Source organism: Argentina anserina, chromosome 5 (assembly GCF_933775445.1).
Source record: "Argentina anserina chromosome 5, drPotAnse1.1, whole genome shotgun sequence".
Taxonomy (NCBI): Eukaryota; Viridiplantae; Streptophyta; class Magnoliopsida; order Rosales; family Rosaceae; genus Argentina; species Argentina anserina.
Genome location: NC_065876.1, coordinates 5,058,556 through 5,072,258, shown reverse-complemented (window position 1 = coordinate 5,072,258; position 13,703 = coordinate 5,058,556). Strand labels below are relative to the sequence as shown.

At 39.6% G+C, this 13,703-nt stretch overlaps 3 protein-coding genes across 3 annotated transcripts; 2 read left to right on the top strand and 1 right to left on the bottom strand.

Annotated features, from left to right (window-relative positions):
• The first annotated feature begins 99 nt into the window (after positions 1 to 99).
• Positions 100 to 2,819, top strand: LOC126795311 (beta-glucosidase 13-like). The gene is made up of 10 exons (XM_050522148.1): positions 100 to 327; positions 437 to 506; positions 612 to 670; positions 792 to 867; positions 983 to 1,060; positions 1,186 to 1,273; positions 1,434 to 2,068; positions 2,208 to 2,236; positions 2,340 to 2,433; positions 2,518 to 2,819. The coding sequence occupies exons 1-10, from the start codon at positions 100 to 102 to the stop codon at positions 2,817 to 2,819; spliced, it is 1,659 nt and encodes a 552-aa protein (XP_050378105.1).
• Positions 2,820 to 4,067: 1,248 nt separating this feature from the next.
• LOC126795134 (O-fucosyltransferase 37) lies at positions 4,068 to 6,558 on the bottom strand. Its single transcript, XM_050521957.1, has 6 exons — positions 5,936 to 6,558; positions 5,397 to 5,565; positions 5,223 to 5,312; positions 4,838 to 5,121; positions 4,491 to 4,749; positions 4,068 to 4,379 (listed from the first exon to the last, which is right to left on the bottom strand). Exons 1-6 carry the CDS (start codon positions 6,541 to 6,543, stop codon positions 4,152 to 4,154), a joined length of 1,638 nt encoding a protein of 545 aa, XP_050377914.1. The 5' UTR covers positions 6,544 to 6,558; the 3' UTR covers positions 4,068 to 4,151.
• Positions 6,559 to 7,402: 844 nt separating this feature from the next.
• Positions 7,403 to 11,156, top strand: LOC126793587 (probable aspartyl aminopeptidase). Its single transcript, XM_050520149.1, has 11 exons — positions 7,403 to 7,533; positions 7,720 to 7,855; positions 7,953 to 8,031; positions 8,148 to 8,350; positions 8,457 to 8,526; positions 9,235 to 9,321; positions 9,477 to 9,632; positions 9,776 to 9,949; positions 10,208 to 10,282; positions 10,350 to 10,490; positions 10,656 to 11,156. The coding sequence occupies exons 1-11, from the start codon at positions 7,437 to 7,439 to the stop codon at positions 10,875 to 10,877; spliced, it is 1,440 nt and encodes a 479-aa protein (XP_050376106.1). The 5' UTR covers positions 7,403 to 7,436; the 3' UTR covers positions 10,878 to 11,156.
• The last annotated feature ends 2,547 nt before the right edge of the window (positions 11,157 to 13,703 follow it).

Below are 13,703 nucleotides of genomic sequence, written 5' to 3'. Positions count from 1 at the left end.
AATAAACCTTTATGATACGCCAATGCTTTATTTGAAGCGGTTCAAGTATTTCTGAGAAATCGTTCCTTGCTCGTGATTGAGGCTTGGTTATCGATTTCTATGGCTTCATCAACTAATTTATTCTATGTTCTCGTCTCGGTTTGTGCCATCATGAAATCGATTGCATGCTGCTGTGGCCGGGCTACTATTCTAAGTTTAAATGGTGTCGCACCAAATTTGACACCAGGAGGATTAAAATTATCCTGCGAAATTTTCGAAGAATTATTGGTTTCAAGATCAGACTTCCCAGATGATTTTACTTTTGGAGTTGCTACCTCTGCCGCACAGGTAATTAAGTACGTAGCTAGATAGAACATTTTGCATCTGAGTACTAATTAAATTACATAGACGTAACTGTTAACATACATATATATGAATCGGGTGCAATTGTACGTAGACTGAAGGGTCAGCCAGAGAAGGAGGGAGAGGACCAAGTATATGGGATCATCGCGTTGATATACTGCCAGGTTAATTAGGTCAAATTATTAATTGAGTTCCTCAATCTTCACATGCAAACTATATACTAATCTAAGATCATCACCTAATTTAAACATTTCTACATACAAATACAGATGCAATTATAAACAGCGACAAATTTTCTACAGCAATTGATTCATATAGACGATACAAGGTGACTGGTAGCTACCTCTCTAACATACACATATGAATGCCATAAATCCTCGATCTATAGATTTTCATTTCTCATATAATTAGTGGAATAAGTTTTCAGACCCTAAGATTTCACTTTACAGGAAGATATTAAGATTATCAAGAACCTCGAAGTAGATGCTTACCGATTCTCCATCTCCTGGAGTAGGATATTACCAAGTAACATAGCTAATTTGTTTTATTATTTTCTACCTGATCATTAAGAAACTCAAGCTTCTGAAACTATTGATTTAAACCCGTATAAAGAGTGGTAGTGTTGATGGTCTTTATGCAGAAGGAAGTTTAAGTGGGGGAATTAATCAAGAGGGTATTGATCACTATAACAGCTTCATCGACGATTTGATCAGAAATGGTTAGAAGATACAAGCTTATCAATTCCAAATTATAATCCAAGCCAAAAGTTGAGTACGTACTACTATAAACTAGTTGCTGCTAAACTTAATGGATCAATTTTCTGCGTCCTAACTAATAATGCAGGAATCAAACCTTTCGTGACGATTTTACACTCTGATTTTCCACAAGCTTTGGAAGAGAAGTATGGTGGTTACTTGAACCGTTCATTTGTGTAAGTTCTTAAATGCTTTCTCTACTATTTGTTCTACGTACATCTTTCTCTTTGTACCTATGAAATGTTTTAGGTAGATTACCTCAATACATTCTACAATATCCGGTCTTAGAGCATGAGAAGACTAGCTTCATTCATTGTGTTGTGTTATATCTTTCAGGAATGATTTTAAAGACTATAGTGAAATTTGCTTCAAAACATTTGGAGATAGGGTTAAAAATTGGTTCACAATTAATGAGCCAACAGTTCCTGCAGTTTACGGGTATGAATTTGGGATCGCCCCGCCAGGGAAGTGTTCACTCAAGGACGGAGTTTGTGTGTTTGGGACTCCTGAAAACTGTGTAGTTTCGGCAGGTCCATGCAATTTTGGTGGTAATTCCAGCACAGAACCTTACATTGTAGCCCATAACCAAATTATTGCCCATGCCACCGTGGCCAAGCTCTACAAAGAAAAATACCAAGCACGACAAAAGGGTGAGATTGGAATCGTCCTTGCTTCAAAATACTATGTGCCTCTTACGGATTCACAGGAAGATAAAGTTGCAGCTGAACGGCTTTTCGACTTCAACCTAGGATGGTTTATAGAACCATTTGTATATGGAGATTATCCAAAGAGTATGAAAGAGTTTGTGAAGGAAAGACTACCTAGCTTTTCTGCACAAGAGAAAAGTTTGATCAAGGGATCTCTAGATTTTGTTGGAATTAATTACTACACATCAACTTATGCTAGACATATGACACCACCATCATCTGAAGAATTTCGCTATTCTGTGGATGTATCAGCCGAAGAAACAGGTAATTGTTTTCCAGAACTTACCATTTTCATGGAAATAACTGCTAGAAAATGGAATTTTCACATCCTTTCGACACTTATGGCCTTCATCAAATTAAATACTAAGTATGATTAAATTCTGTGATGCTTTGATGATCGCAGTTATGAAGGACGGAGCTTTCCTAGGCAAGGTAGGAAAACCTCTTCTTTTTTTTTTGAAACGCTATATGTTGCACGTACGCAGAAATTTAATTATGAGCTAATGGTTTGTTAAAGAGTGATGTTTCATTTCAGGACAGTGAAGGGCACTGGCCGGAAGGGCTGCAGAAATTGATGGAGTATATAATGGAGAAATATCAAAATCCTAAAATCTACATCTCCGAAAATGGTATACCCCTTATGCTTCATCATCATATATGTTTGTAATACATGCATATCCGAACCTCATATCGTGAACTATCTTAACATGTAGGGCTTTTCACAACAAGGAACGATAACCTTGCACTTGCTGATCAACTAAAGGACCCGGAACGAATTTCATTTCTTGTTCGTCATTTGTATCGTCTCAACAAGGCAATTAAGAATGGAGTAAACGTGAAAGGATACTTCTACTGGTCTCTCTTCGACGATTTTGAATGGGGAATGGGGTTTTCGCATAAATATGGGCTATACTATATCGATCTAGATCACAATAACAGGCGCATCCCCAAGCAGTCTGCTGAGTGGTTCAAAACTTTTCTTCAAAGTGATTATGCGACTCGAGCTAGCAGCTAATTACTCCGTGCATGGTTACTTTGATCATGTAATTTATGTATAGGTAGTGAGGTAGATAGTGTTTGTATTATACTTCCAGGGTAGTTCCAGCTGGTATCCTAGAAATAACTTTGATTTCAGGATATGAAGTTTCATAACTCACGTGATATTACACCAGAATATCATTGTACGTTCCCAGTTCATGCTGTAGAAAATAATCGTTTTAAATGAACAAACTTCCTGGGTTGCACACTCAGGTTGATCCCGTAAACTCAACTATCCATTCTTATTTACTACCAACATACATTTGAATACTGAATCAGCTAACAAATTCTAACTGCGCGCTAAGCACTGTTTACCCATGCCAGCAAAATCATATTCTCATTGACCATGTTCGATCAAATCAATAACAGATAGAATTTAAGACGGTGATTAATCTTCTGCAACAATCGATTCATAAACGATACAAGTGTGTATATTATGTCCAACTTTCTTAATCTATTATCATATAGTTACTTGACTAATCTTGGCCTGGTATGAAATGTCTGATCTTTAAGTACTTTCGCTATTTTATTTTCCATCAGTATTTTCATATTTGTTCGTGTATGCTTAGCAATTTTTTTTTTGTTTACATTGCACAGGACCTTGGATATTGGCCAAAAGGGCTGGACTGCTGGAGAAACTGATGCCGTACGTATGTGAAAAAAATTACCGAAACCCAAATATAAATGTTTCTGACAATGGTTTGGTTTCTTGTACTTGAGTGAATCTATTTGTATACTTATATATTATGATTATTATCCTAACATAACCTGGAACCTCTGATATGTTCCTGCATTTTTTTGATTTGTAGGAACTCCTGAGGGAAGCAATGACAACAGTCCAGTAGCTGAGCGAACAGATGACGCATATCGAATTCCCTATATTCTTCGCCGTTTCAATAAGGCAATACTACCGGATCCCCATCAGTCCATGACTTTCTACCAAGTGGTTCCAAGCTTTCCTTGAATTCAATGTATCGTGTTAATTAGGGTTTACATCGAGTGTATATCTGTCTATACCAACTTATTGGCACAAAATTGCATATGTATTACATGCTCTTATTTTCAGTAATAATTAAGATCTCCAAAATATATCAACTGTCACTCATGCACACCATATCGGGAGCGTCCTCTTCTCTCTTCTCATATTAGAACAACTGGTTTGACAAAGAATTGAGCTTGAGACTTTATAAATTGTTGAATTATACTTGTCCCTGAATGCACATCCAATCAAATGGAGAATTCTTGTGATATAAATGGTAAAATCAGATACAACGGATACAATGTTTTTTAGAAACGGAAAAAATTGGCACTAGAAAATGCCTGTTTTGGGTTTACACATGCACTCTGGCACAGGGTGTGAAATCACGTCTCGGTTTCTCATGTAACCTCTTGGCTCAGGGCTCCCCTGAGACTTATGCAGCTCCCTCATGATGCTCCCGAACTCAGCATCACTAATCGATGTATCTTCCAACAGTGGCATCATCGCCCTCTTGTTCGGCTTTATGAACTTTCTGTGTCCCACATAAGCACGGTGACCCTGTCAAGTCAAAAGCACAGGGCATAGATGATGAGTAACAGTACTTGCCTAATATTCATTGATATTCAGTGTTGTGTTAGTCTAGACATAAGCATAGTATCAAGTGCTTGCCTGCATCGCCCGGCCCATGTTTCCTCCATGGGATGGCACAAAGACATCACTGCTTAGAGAGACAATGTAGTCAACTGCAGCCAGAGCTGAAGGCTTGTTCATGAATGGAGAGAGCTCTCCTTCGTTCGCCAACATCTCCTTCGTCACCAAGTTTGGGAATTCTGCCACAAGTGGCTGCAGAGCCCTGCTTTCCCCAAATGCCTCACCTCCTGCAATGTATATCCGCGCACTTCTTGGCGCACCTAGACCCTTCAGAAGCCTGCATTAGCACTCAAAACTTATGAATGTAACTTCAAGCAGAAGCTACTGAAAGTACAAGCCTGCATTTCAACTATAGTACTAGATACCTCGCTATTTCTAACGCATTTAGGGGACAGAGACCAGCAAGCCGCCTTTGTGTGTAGCTCATGTTTACTCGCCCTGTAAGATATTCGGGTTGAGACTCCCGAACCTTTGTGATAATGTCATCATATTCAGGGCCTAATCCGGTGAGACATCCAGTTCTCACCCAGACATCTTTCTCTAGCCGGAGATGGAGAGCAATGTAAGGACCTTCAATCCACATTCTCTTTGCTAATTGACTCCCTAGTGCTTGAATTGGTGCTGCGAATCTCAATGCATGGAAAGCAACCTAAAAATCAAACAAAATAGGAACAGCTACCCACATCAACATAACAGTAGCATTTATATATGGCTCTATACTTGTACGTTGAGATTAACCTTTAACTATACCTTACACCGAAGCTTCTGAAGATCAGGGGGGAGATTCTTTGAGAGCTTAGAGTCCAACCCTTTTAGCACTAGAAGGCCATCTCGATTCAGCTGCATAACCACACAAGTAAAATTTAAAGGAGAATATGAAGTTTCAATCTCAGTGGAATAAATCAATCAGAAAACAATGCTCACTTGATTATTGAATCTGGCATGTATCCACTGCGGGGTAACATCGTGAGGGATATTCTTCATAATTGTCTGTCTTGACATCAAATGTGTAGAGGGCAGATTCGACACAACTCGTACATCAGCTTGTAAAGTCCTCTTGAAGTGTTCCACATCGAAAATATCTGAAAACTCACTGCAAGCCCAGCAAAAGCAAATAAATCAACACACTAAAAGGAAAAGCTAGCAGGATACTAATGCCAATACCATTTACTTTGTGCTTCCTTCAGCTAGGAAAATAAATGAGGGGGCTTTCTTGTGAAACAAGCATGACTCTTAACCAAAACAATCCCAAATGGAACAAACCAATGTCAAATCCAGAATAAAATGGGATAAAACCCCAGTGACTTTATGCTTCTTAGATGAGTAAAACAAAGATGGCTTTCTTGTGAAACAAGCATTAACCATAACCAAAACACTACCTCCAAAATGCTCCAAAACCCGCATCCTAATTTGATACGAAAAACGCAGAAATGACCAAATTGAAGAGCAAAAGAATCACAAACCTGTCATCTCCCCAAATCAGATTGACCTGCAAAACAGGCACAACCAAAGCAGCCTCAAGAACCCTTGCAATGACAACAGCATCCACGATTTGATTCCTCTGCTGGTTGAGTCCCCCAGAGGCCACCACCACCAAGAACCTCCTCCTCTCCTTGACAATTTCATCACTCGATTTTCGATACCCGAGGCTGAACTCCAAGCAGGGCCTAAGCCCTTCCCCATTGGGCTGCTCCCAGAATTCCCTCTCCGCCGAGGAAAGATTAGCCCCTGAAGCTCCGTGCGCCGGCAGCGGCACCATCACACTTGCCGAAAGCAGGGCCCGGCCTTCGATAGGCTCCGAAGAGGCTTTCGGAGAAATGGAGGGAGCGGAGGCTGCAGAGTAGGAACAGGGGAGGAGGTTGAGGATCGAGATGACCAAGAAAACAAAGAGGAGAGTGAGGAGGAGGAGGAGGAGTGGCGGTGGGGATGAGGTGGAGGAGGGTTTGGGGAGCCTGAAACGGTGCGTTTTGGGGGAGAAGAGGAGGGTGGTGAGTAAGTAGTGGAAGAGGAACGGCGGCGGCGGTGGTGGGTTTCGTGGTGTGGTCTTGGGGCTGGTTCTTGGTTTCGCCATTGGAGGAAAAGCTTGGAGGTGAATCGATGGCGGTTCTGGTTCTTGTGTGGAATTAGGGGTTTTGGGTTGTGAAAATGTTGAGGGGGTTTTGGATTCTTGGAGAAGATTAAGGGGGGGGGGGGGGGAATTGGGAGAAAGTGAAGCTCTAGCTTGCTGTGCAAGGCGAATTTCATGAAATGAAACTAATGAACCTTGGCTAAATATCTAATTTGCCCATGGGTTATATGGTAGTGGTTTGGTTAATGGGAGGGCGTTTTGGTCAGTGTAGGTGCAGTTGCGGGTTCATTTTCCCGGGAAAATAAAGAGTGGCACGAATTAGTTAGTTAAGTGCCTAGTATCTGCTGCTGAGTGCAATCAACTACTTGACTTCGTATTGATTTCTCTTGAAAATGCTTAGAAGTGGGAAAGGAAAGGAAGTATGATGAGTCCCTTGAACGGTTGGAAGCTTTGCAAACATGTGTCTCATATAGATAAGTACATCTCTTCGATGGTGTAAGTTAATCAGCTGTCAACTTATAATTAGGATAAATACTGACTCGATGTTTTAACTAAATTCATTAAAATATCGTAGTAAAGAGAGAGGGAACAACATATGGTCTTAGCATTTTCCAATTTGTATAGCATTTTAGTGCATATTTTCAGTCATGATTTCTTGATCACCCTTTTTTGGTGGGAGTTCGTTCCAATTGGTTGGCAATGGAGGCTTGATGAACGGGTCACCCCGGGTACGGGCCCGTACGGCCCAAAAGAGATTATTCCCGATTCAGTTCGTAAAACTCACGCAAAGCTGCAAAGCCCAATTAAAGCTTTAAATCTTCACAGCCTTCACTCCAAAGTTTCACACACACACAAGATTGAGAAGAGAGAGAGAGAGAGAGAGAGAGAGAGCAAAAATGGCAAAGCAGGAATCAAACTTCTGTGAAGGAAGCTCAGTCGTCTCTGACCTCATCAACTTCCTCAACGCTTCTCCCACTGCTTTTCACGCCGTCGGTAAATTCCATCTCCATCTCCATCACTCTCACTCTCACTCTCTCTCTCTCTCCCTCTCAATTTTAAGATATCTTAATCGCACGTAAGAGCAACTCAATTACTTGATCGATGCTATTAATTTGAGCTCGGAATTTGATTAATCGAAGCGCGTTGAATCTTGAATCTGGTTTGGTTCTGGTGTTTCAGACGAGGCGAAGAAGCGCCTGCAAAGCGCGGGGTACGAGCAGGTTCTGGAGAGAGAGGATTGGAAGTTGGAGGCTGGTAAAAAGTACTTTTTCACCAGGAACTACTCCACTATTGTGGCTTTCGCTATCGGTAAAAAGTATGTATCAAGCTAGTTCTCATTGAATTGGTTTTAGACTGTAACCTATTACTGATTGAATAGTTGAGAATGCTAAAGCTTGTAACTTTTGCTTTAGATTTGTTGCTGGAAATGGATTTCATGTTATTGGAGCTCACACTGATAGTCCTTGTCTCAAATTGAAGCCGGTTTCGAAGGTGATGTGTTGTAGTTTGTATTTGAATTGAGCTGTTACGAAAGTGAGATGATGATGGTGAATGTAGACTGTGTGGGTGCTTTGAACTTAGTATTGGAGTATTGGTGGATTCTGCAGGTAACTAAAGGAGGGTTCTTGGAAGTGGGAGTCCAAACGTACGGAGGTGGCTTGTGGCATACCTGGTTCGACCGTGACTTGACTATAGCAGGAAGGGTGATAGTAAGAGAGGAGAAAGATGGTTCTGTTTCTTACTCGCATAGACTTGTCCGGATTGAGGAGCCTATTATGCGGATTCCTACTCTTGCAATTCACTTGGACAGGTAATCGTGTGAGCTATTATTCACGTGTTTGGTTGTTGAGTCGTTTGTATTCTTGGACTGATTCATGTGTTTATTATTTATTCATGTATTGGCTCGCTCTTGACAGGGATGTTAGAGAGGCGTTTAAGGTGAATGCACAGAGTCACCTTCTTCCTGTCTTGGCAACAGCGGTCAAGGTAGAGTCTTGTTTTATATTTAATGTTCCAAAGCATCTATCATCCCTGTCAAGAATGTCTAATTGATTAATTTACTCATAGTTCAATCTTTAGGACTCATCAGTTTCAGATGGCATGATTCCAATTGATGAAACACACAAAGTTTGTGTTTGATTGCTTGGGTTCATATGTTAAATAGTTGAGACAGTGAGAAGCCTGTATGATTACTCACTTGAGTTGCATCTATGTACTTGCGATAGTTACTGCCACCAACTTGATAATCTGTGTCTGCGACTAACGTTATATAAACATTAAAAATGACTGTAGAGAATCTTAAGTGCCAGGTTCACAAACCATATGTATCTTCCATGATATGTGCTATGATTTCTGTGCTTAATTATATGACTGGCTACCTTTTTTTTTATGTACGTTTACTTAGATGGCCCTTGTATAGATCTTATATAGGTTAGATGGAATGTTGCATTTGATTTTTCATGCAAGTCTATAGATGAAATAAGACACGGTTTATGATCTTAAGCCATGTGTTAGATATCAAGTCTAACTCTATTAAACAGTGTATCTATCATATGGTTATTGATGGGGATGGTATATAATTGGTTACAGCTCAGTAAACCATAATTTTTCTCATTTTCTATTTGAGGAATATATCAATAAACTTTCCTTTCAATTTATTGTTGCTTTATGTCACCTAATGATTTTTTTTAACAGGCAGAGGTCAATAAAGTAGTTGTGAAAAGTGGCAAATCTGATGAGGTGACCTCAGTCAACTCAAAGCATCACCCTCTTCTGATACAGGTCATCTGTAAAATCTTGAACTTCTTTATTTTTTTTTAATGTTGGAGAATCAATTGATTCTTTTGGTGGGATAGTAAGAAGATTAGAACTCCTTTAGAGTTATATATAGGTATGCGGTTCTGGTGATGAAGTTATCTATCTGCGTTCTCTTTCAGCTGCTTGCAGACAAGCTCGGATGTGAACCAGGCCATATAAGTGATTTTGAATTGCAAGCCTGTGATACGCAACCAAGTCTGGTAGCCGGTGCAGCCAAAGAATTTGTTTTCTCAGGAAGGCTTGATAATCTCTGCATGTCATTTTGTTCCCTGAAGGTAAGAACAATTTCATTTCTTTCTCTATCAAGATTATAATTGTAGGTTAGCAGTGGTGTATATTACAGCAAGTTTTGGTTATTTTGTGGTTTCAGTTTGAAGCATCTGATTCTTATATTTTGAACTTTATTGCTTACTTAAAGGCATTAATAGACGCATCAGCTCCTGAAAGCAACCTTGAGGATGAGACTGGTGTAAGAATGGTGGCTTTGTTTGATCATGAAGAGGTTGGATCTGACTCTGCTCAAGGGGCTGGGTCTCCAGCCATGCTGAATACTCTTTCACGAATTACACATTCATTCACCACAGATTCTAAGGTACTGACTCTTTGATGTCCTATTAATTTCATGGTATTGGGTTTGATGCAGTAGAGGATCACTAGTTACTGCAATTTTTGTTGAGATAGACAACTATAGAGATAAAACTCTAGTAATTGATCCAGTGCCATGACACTCTACTATATTTATTTTAACATACACACACTCAATAATTATCCTCATGTTTGGAAAGCTTGTTTGCTTACACCATACTGCCTTTTTTCTTTTCTTTTCTGTTCTTTTCTGTTCTTTCAACAGCTGCTTGAGAAAGCAATACAGAGAAGCTTTCTTGTATCTGCTGACATGGCTCATGCCTTGCATCCTAATTATATGGTAGGTTGTTTCATATAGTTATGTTAATCGTGCTATCAGTTTTCTCTGATATAAGGATCTTTCTCAGGATAAACATGAGGACAATCATCAGCCTAAGTTGCATGGGGGACTAGTGATCAAACACAATGCAAATCAACGTTATGCAACCAATGCTGTAACTTCCTTAATATTCAGGGAGATAGCAAGAAATCACAGCCTCCCCGTCCAGGTCAGCTTACCCCGGTTGAAAATATAAAGTTTTTAGCATTTTTAGTTTACAGACACCTGATGTGACATGATAAAGGTCTTAAAAGGAAGTAGATAACTGATTATATAATTGAAAGCATTCCACAGTTTTTTCTTGATGATTGAGAATAAATATATCTGTACACAGGATTTTGTGGTTCGTAATGACATGGCTTGTGGTTCAACTATTGGTCCCATTCTTGCAAGTGGAGTGGGGATGCGTACAGTTGACGTAGGTGCACCACAGTTGTCAATGCACAGCATAAGAGAAATGTGCGCTGTTGATGATGTGAAGCATTCATATGAGCATTTCAAAGCATATTACCAAGAGTTCACTCACCTGGATGCAAAGATCAAAATAGATGTGTAGGTCTCTGATCATCGTCTTCCCCAGAAGTTTCATTGGAGTCTGGTTCTCTTGTGTGGCACTTACGCTCCAGATTAACAGTGGAATTGCCTTGATAATAAGCACCCCATGTGGGGTAAAATGCAATGCCAAAGTGATTGGTAAAGATGAATTAATTAAGTAGAATAGCTCAGTTTTTACTTGAGAAACCCATTTAGTTCCAAAGTGATTTCAGTTTATACTCGTCACAGCCACAGATTTGTTTCACCATCTTTCAATATCAGTTAGGTATGCGTTTTGATATCTTACTATCCTTGAAATTTGAAATCAATGGTGCTGAGTCATTTCAAGTCAAGATCTTCCATCGATCGAGTCCTTGTTTAACAAGGCAAGTGGAATTGTGTAATGCCCAAACTGAGTCCACTCATTGAGTTGGTAACAAATCAGTTTCACTTGGACCAAGTCTAGTAACTGTAGTTTAATACCGTAATCTGAACTTCCTCCTAATATGAAAAGGTGACCGCAGTTGTTATAAAAGGGAGCTTAATACCTAATCTTGCGATATGTGCAATTAGGACGGAGAGGTTAATAAACATCATGAGTTACACAGGGAGCTTGATTTCCTCGAGAGAATATGGTAGCGTAGATTACACTGATGCGCCTCCTGAGGAACTTGATACTCTCGAGTAAAGACCATGCTCAAGTGCATGCATGTTCGCCTGAAAGTTGAATGGGTACGCCCTACAAGGATATATAGCTCTAGAGCGCTTCTCACATGCATGTATAGTTGTCCACTTGTTTTCATTCTAGGCTTTCTAGCTTGTAATTGTACCATTAAGTAAGATATCTGATGAATTATGTTAATTTATCGGGAGAATAGACCCGTCGTTGGTGGGAAAATCATGCATAAACCCTTAAGTCCTAAACCCCCTTCTCTCTCCCTCCCCCACTCTCAAATCTCAATTCGATTACAATAGTCAATTCTGTTCTTCTAACCCTCCGCCTCTCGATTCTCTTCCCTCCTTCTCCAAATCAACCAACCCTTTTGCCAGATTCTTCATGAATCATATCACCCTAACAACAACAATGTCCCGGAAGCTGCCGTTGTCGGTAGTTGTGTTTCTTCTCAATCTTTCTTTCTGATTTTTTTTACAAGGGGCCAGACCAGGCCCGGTGAAGGAGGAAAGTCGAAGCGGCCCGGCAGACGATACTGCCGTATCTTGTGGCCCCAAGTCAAAGTCTAAATCATCCGTTTCGAACTTTCGACGACTGGTTGTGGGGTTCAGAGGATGCTGCCAAACTCCGGTACTAGGCTTCTGCGGCGGTTGGTCTAAATTCCATTTCAACAATCAAGAACATAACAGGTGTCATGATGATGATGCTGGCAGCGAATCCCTCGTCCACGTACTCATTTCTTAATTTCTTCCAATACCTAAACAGACCTTTGCTCAATTTCAGTTTATAACTAGGTGTTCGTGCCAAACAACTTCAATAAAGGCCCTAGCAAATCATTCCCAGAAAAATTTACCTTGTCTGCCTCTATGCCAGAATCTGGGTTGCAGTCTGGAGTAAGATCCTTGTTGATTTTTTCAGTTTCTGTGTATGGAGTCGAGTTGTCTTCGAGTTCTTCAAGCTCAACTTCTGTACCTTCTCAGACTTCCATCGTGATAGTTCTGGTTTCATGCTAAGAGAAGCAGTATGGAAGCCCCATCCACAGCTGAAGAATCTCTAGCTCTCCTGCCAAGGTGCAGATACTTTCCGATGCCACTTGGAACCTCTGCACGACCCTCAGGCACAAGTTCTAGTAGTTGAAAAATCTATGTTAACCAAATTAAATCAATTAAGGAAACTAACCATGTGGGAATAAACTCTTACAGGCACACAGTTATTAACAAGTGGGCGAGTAAAGTGATCCAAATTAGTTCAGACAATTAAGATTATAACAGAAAGAAACAGAGAAGGAAATAACTCATGAAGGATACATAGGCATGGTTCTCCAGAGGACCATACACCAATTCATTACCCGAGTTCATCACAGTTTCTGTGCGCCTTTCTTCGCACTTACCCCATTTACTTGTAGTGAACCTCTTGTTTCCCATATTTTCTATCATTGTTACAGCACCGTCCTCTACAGTGGGTACACACATTTAGCATGGATGCACCGCAGTGGTAACATCAGGCATGTCTGTGCGATGTGCTGTGTTTAACGAAGGCATTCATGCAGCAATTGTTGAAGGCGATAGCATGGATGCTTCATTTGATAATTTCCCGTACTATTTGAGGTATTCATTGATTACAATCTTGTCGGTGCATGTGTCCTGGCTAAGCAAATTGGCATTTTTCTCATTTGCTTTAAGTGCTTTCAGGTCTACATATATCTTGTTTGTGTAACCGGCATGGTGATTATGAATGTAATTATGACCTCTTATCGAAATATCGGCGATATATTCCCGATATATTGTTGATATTTCGAATCCGATATGATAAGAGCATATCGGTCAAAATTTATAGATCAACGCAAAAATGATAGTCAACGGTCAAATATCGGTCAAACTTTGATTTTTTTATTATTATTTCAATTTTTTTAATTTTTTAATATTTATTTCCTCTTTTACAAAAAAACTTATATTTTTTTTTTCATTTTTTCATATATATTTATAATTTATATAATTTTTAAATATATATGATGAATTTCAAGTCTAAATAATCATTCTTAAATACCTATTTTTATTATTAGATGTCGTTCGTGTATTTTAATTGTCATTAAATCAAGTATTTATTTTATTTAGTTTACGTAGTACCGTTTTTTTAGTTTATTTGGTACATATTGAAGTATAATTTTATAAATTT

Bases quoted from the DNA above. Each gene is read 5' to 3' on its own strand.
- LOC126795311 (XM_050522148.1), top strand. From the start codon at position 100: ATGGCTTCATCAACTAATTTATTCTATGTTCTCGTCTCGGTTTGTGCC. The intron at 507-611 runs GTTAATTAGGTC...ATACAAATACAG, and splicing joins TCGCGTTGATATACTGCCAG to ATGCAATTATAAACAGCGAC. The intron at 1,274-1,433 runs GTAAGTTCTTAA...TATATCTTTCAG, and splicing joins TACTTGAACCGTTCATTTGT to GAATGATTTTAAAGACTATA.
- LOC126795134 (XM_050521957.1), bottom strand. From the start codon at position 6,543: ATGGCGAAACCAAGAACCAGCCCCAAGACCACACCACGAAACCCACCA. The intron at 5,313-5,396 runs GTGAGCATTGTT...GTGGTTATGCAG, and splicing joins ATGCCAGATTCAATAATCAA to CTGAATCGAGATGGCCTTCT. The intron at 4,380-4,490 runs GCAAGCACTTGA...TTGACTTGACAG, and splicing joins ACATGGGCCGGGCGATGCAG to GGTCACCGTGCTTATGTGGG.
- LOC126793587 (XM_050520149.1), top strand. From the start codon at position 7,437: ATGGCAAAGCAGGAATCAAACTTCTGTGAAGGAAGCTCAGTCGTCTCT. The intron at 8,032-8,147 runs GTGATGTGTTGT...TGGATTCTGCAG, and splicing joins AATTGAAGCCGGTTTCGAAG to GTAACTAAAGGAGGGTTCTT. The intron at 9,322-9,476 runs GTCATCTGTAAA...GTTCTCTTTCAG, and splicing joins ATCACCCTCTTCTGATACAG to CTGCTTGCAGACAAGCTCGG.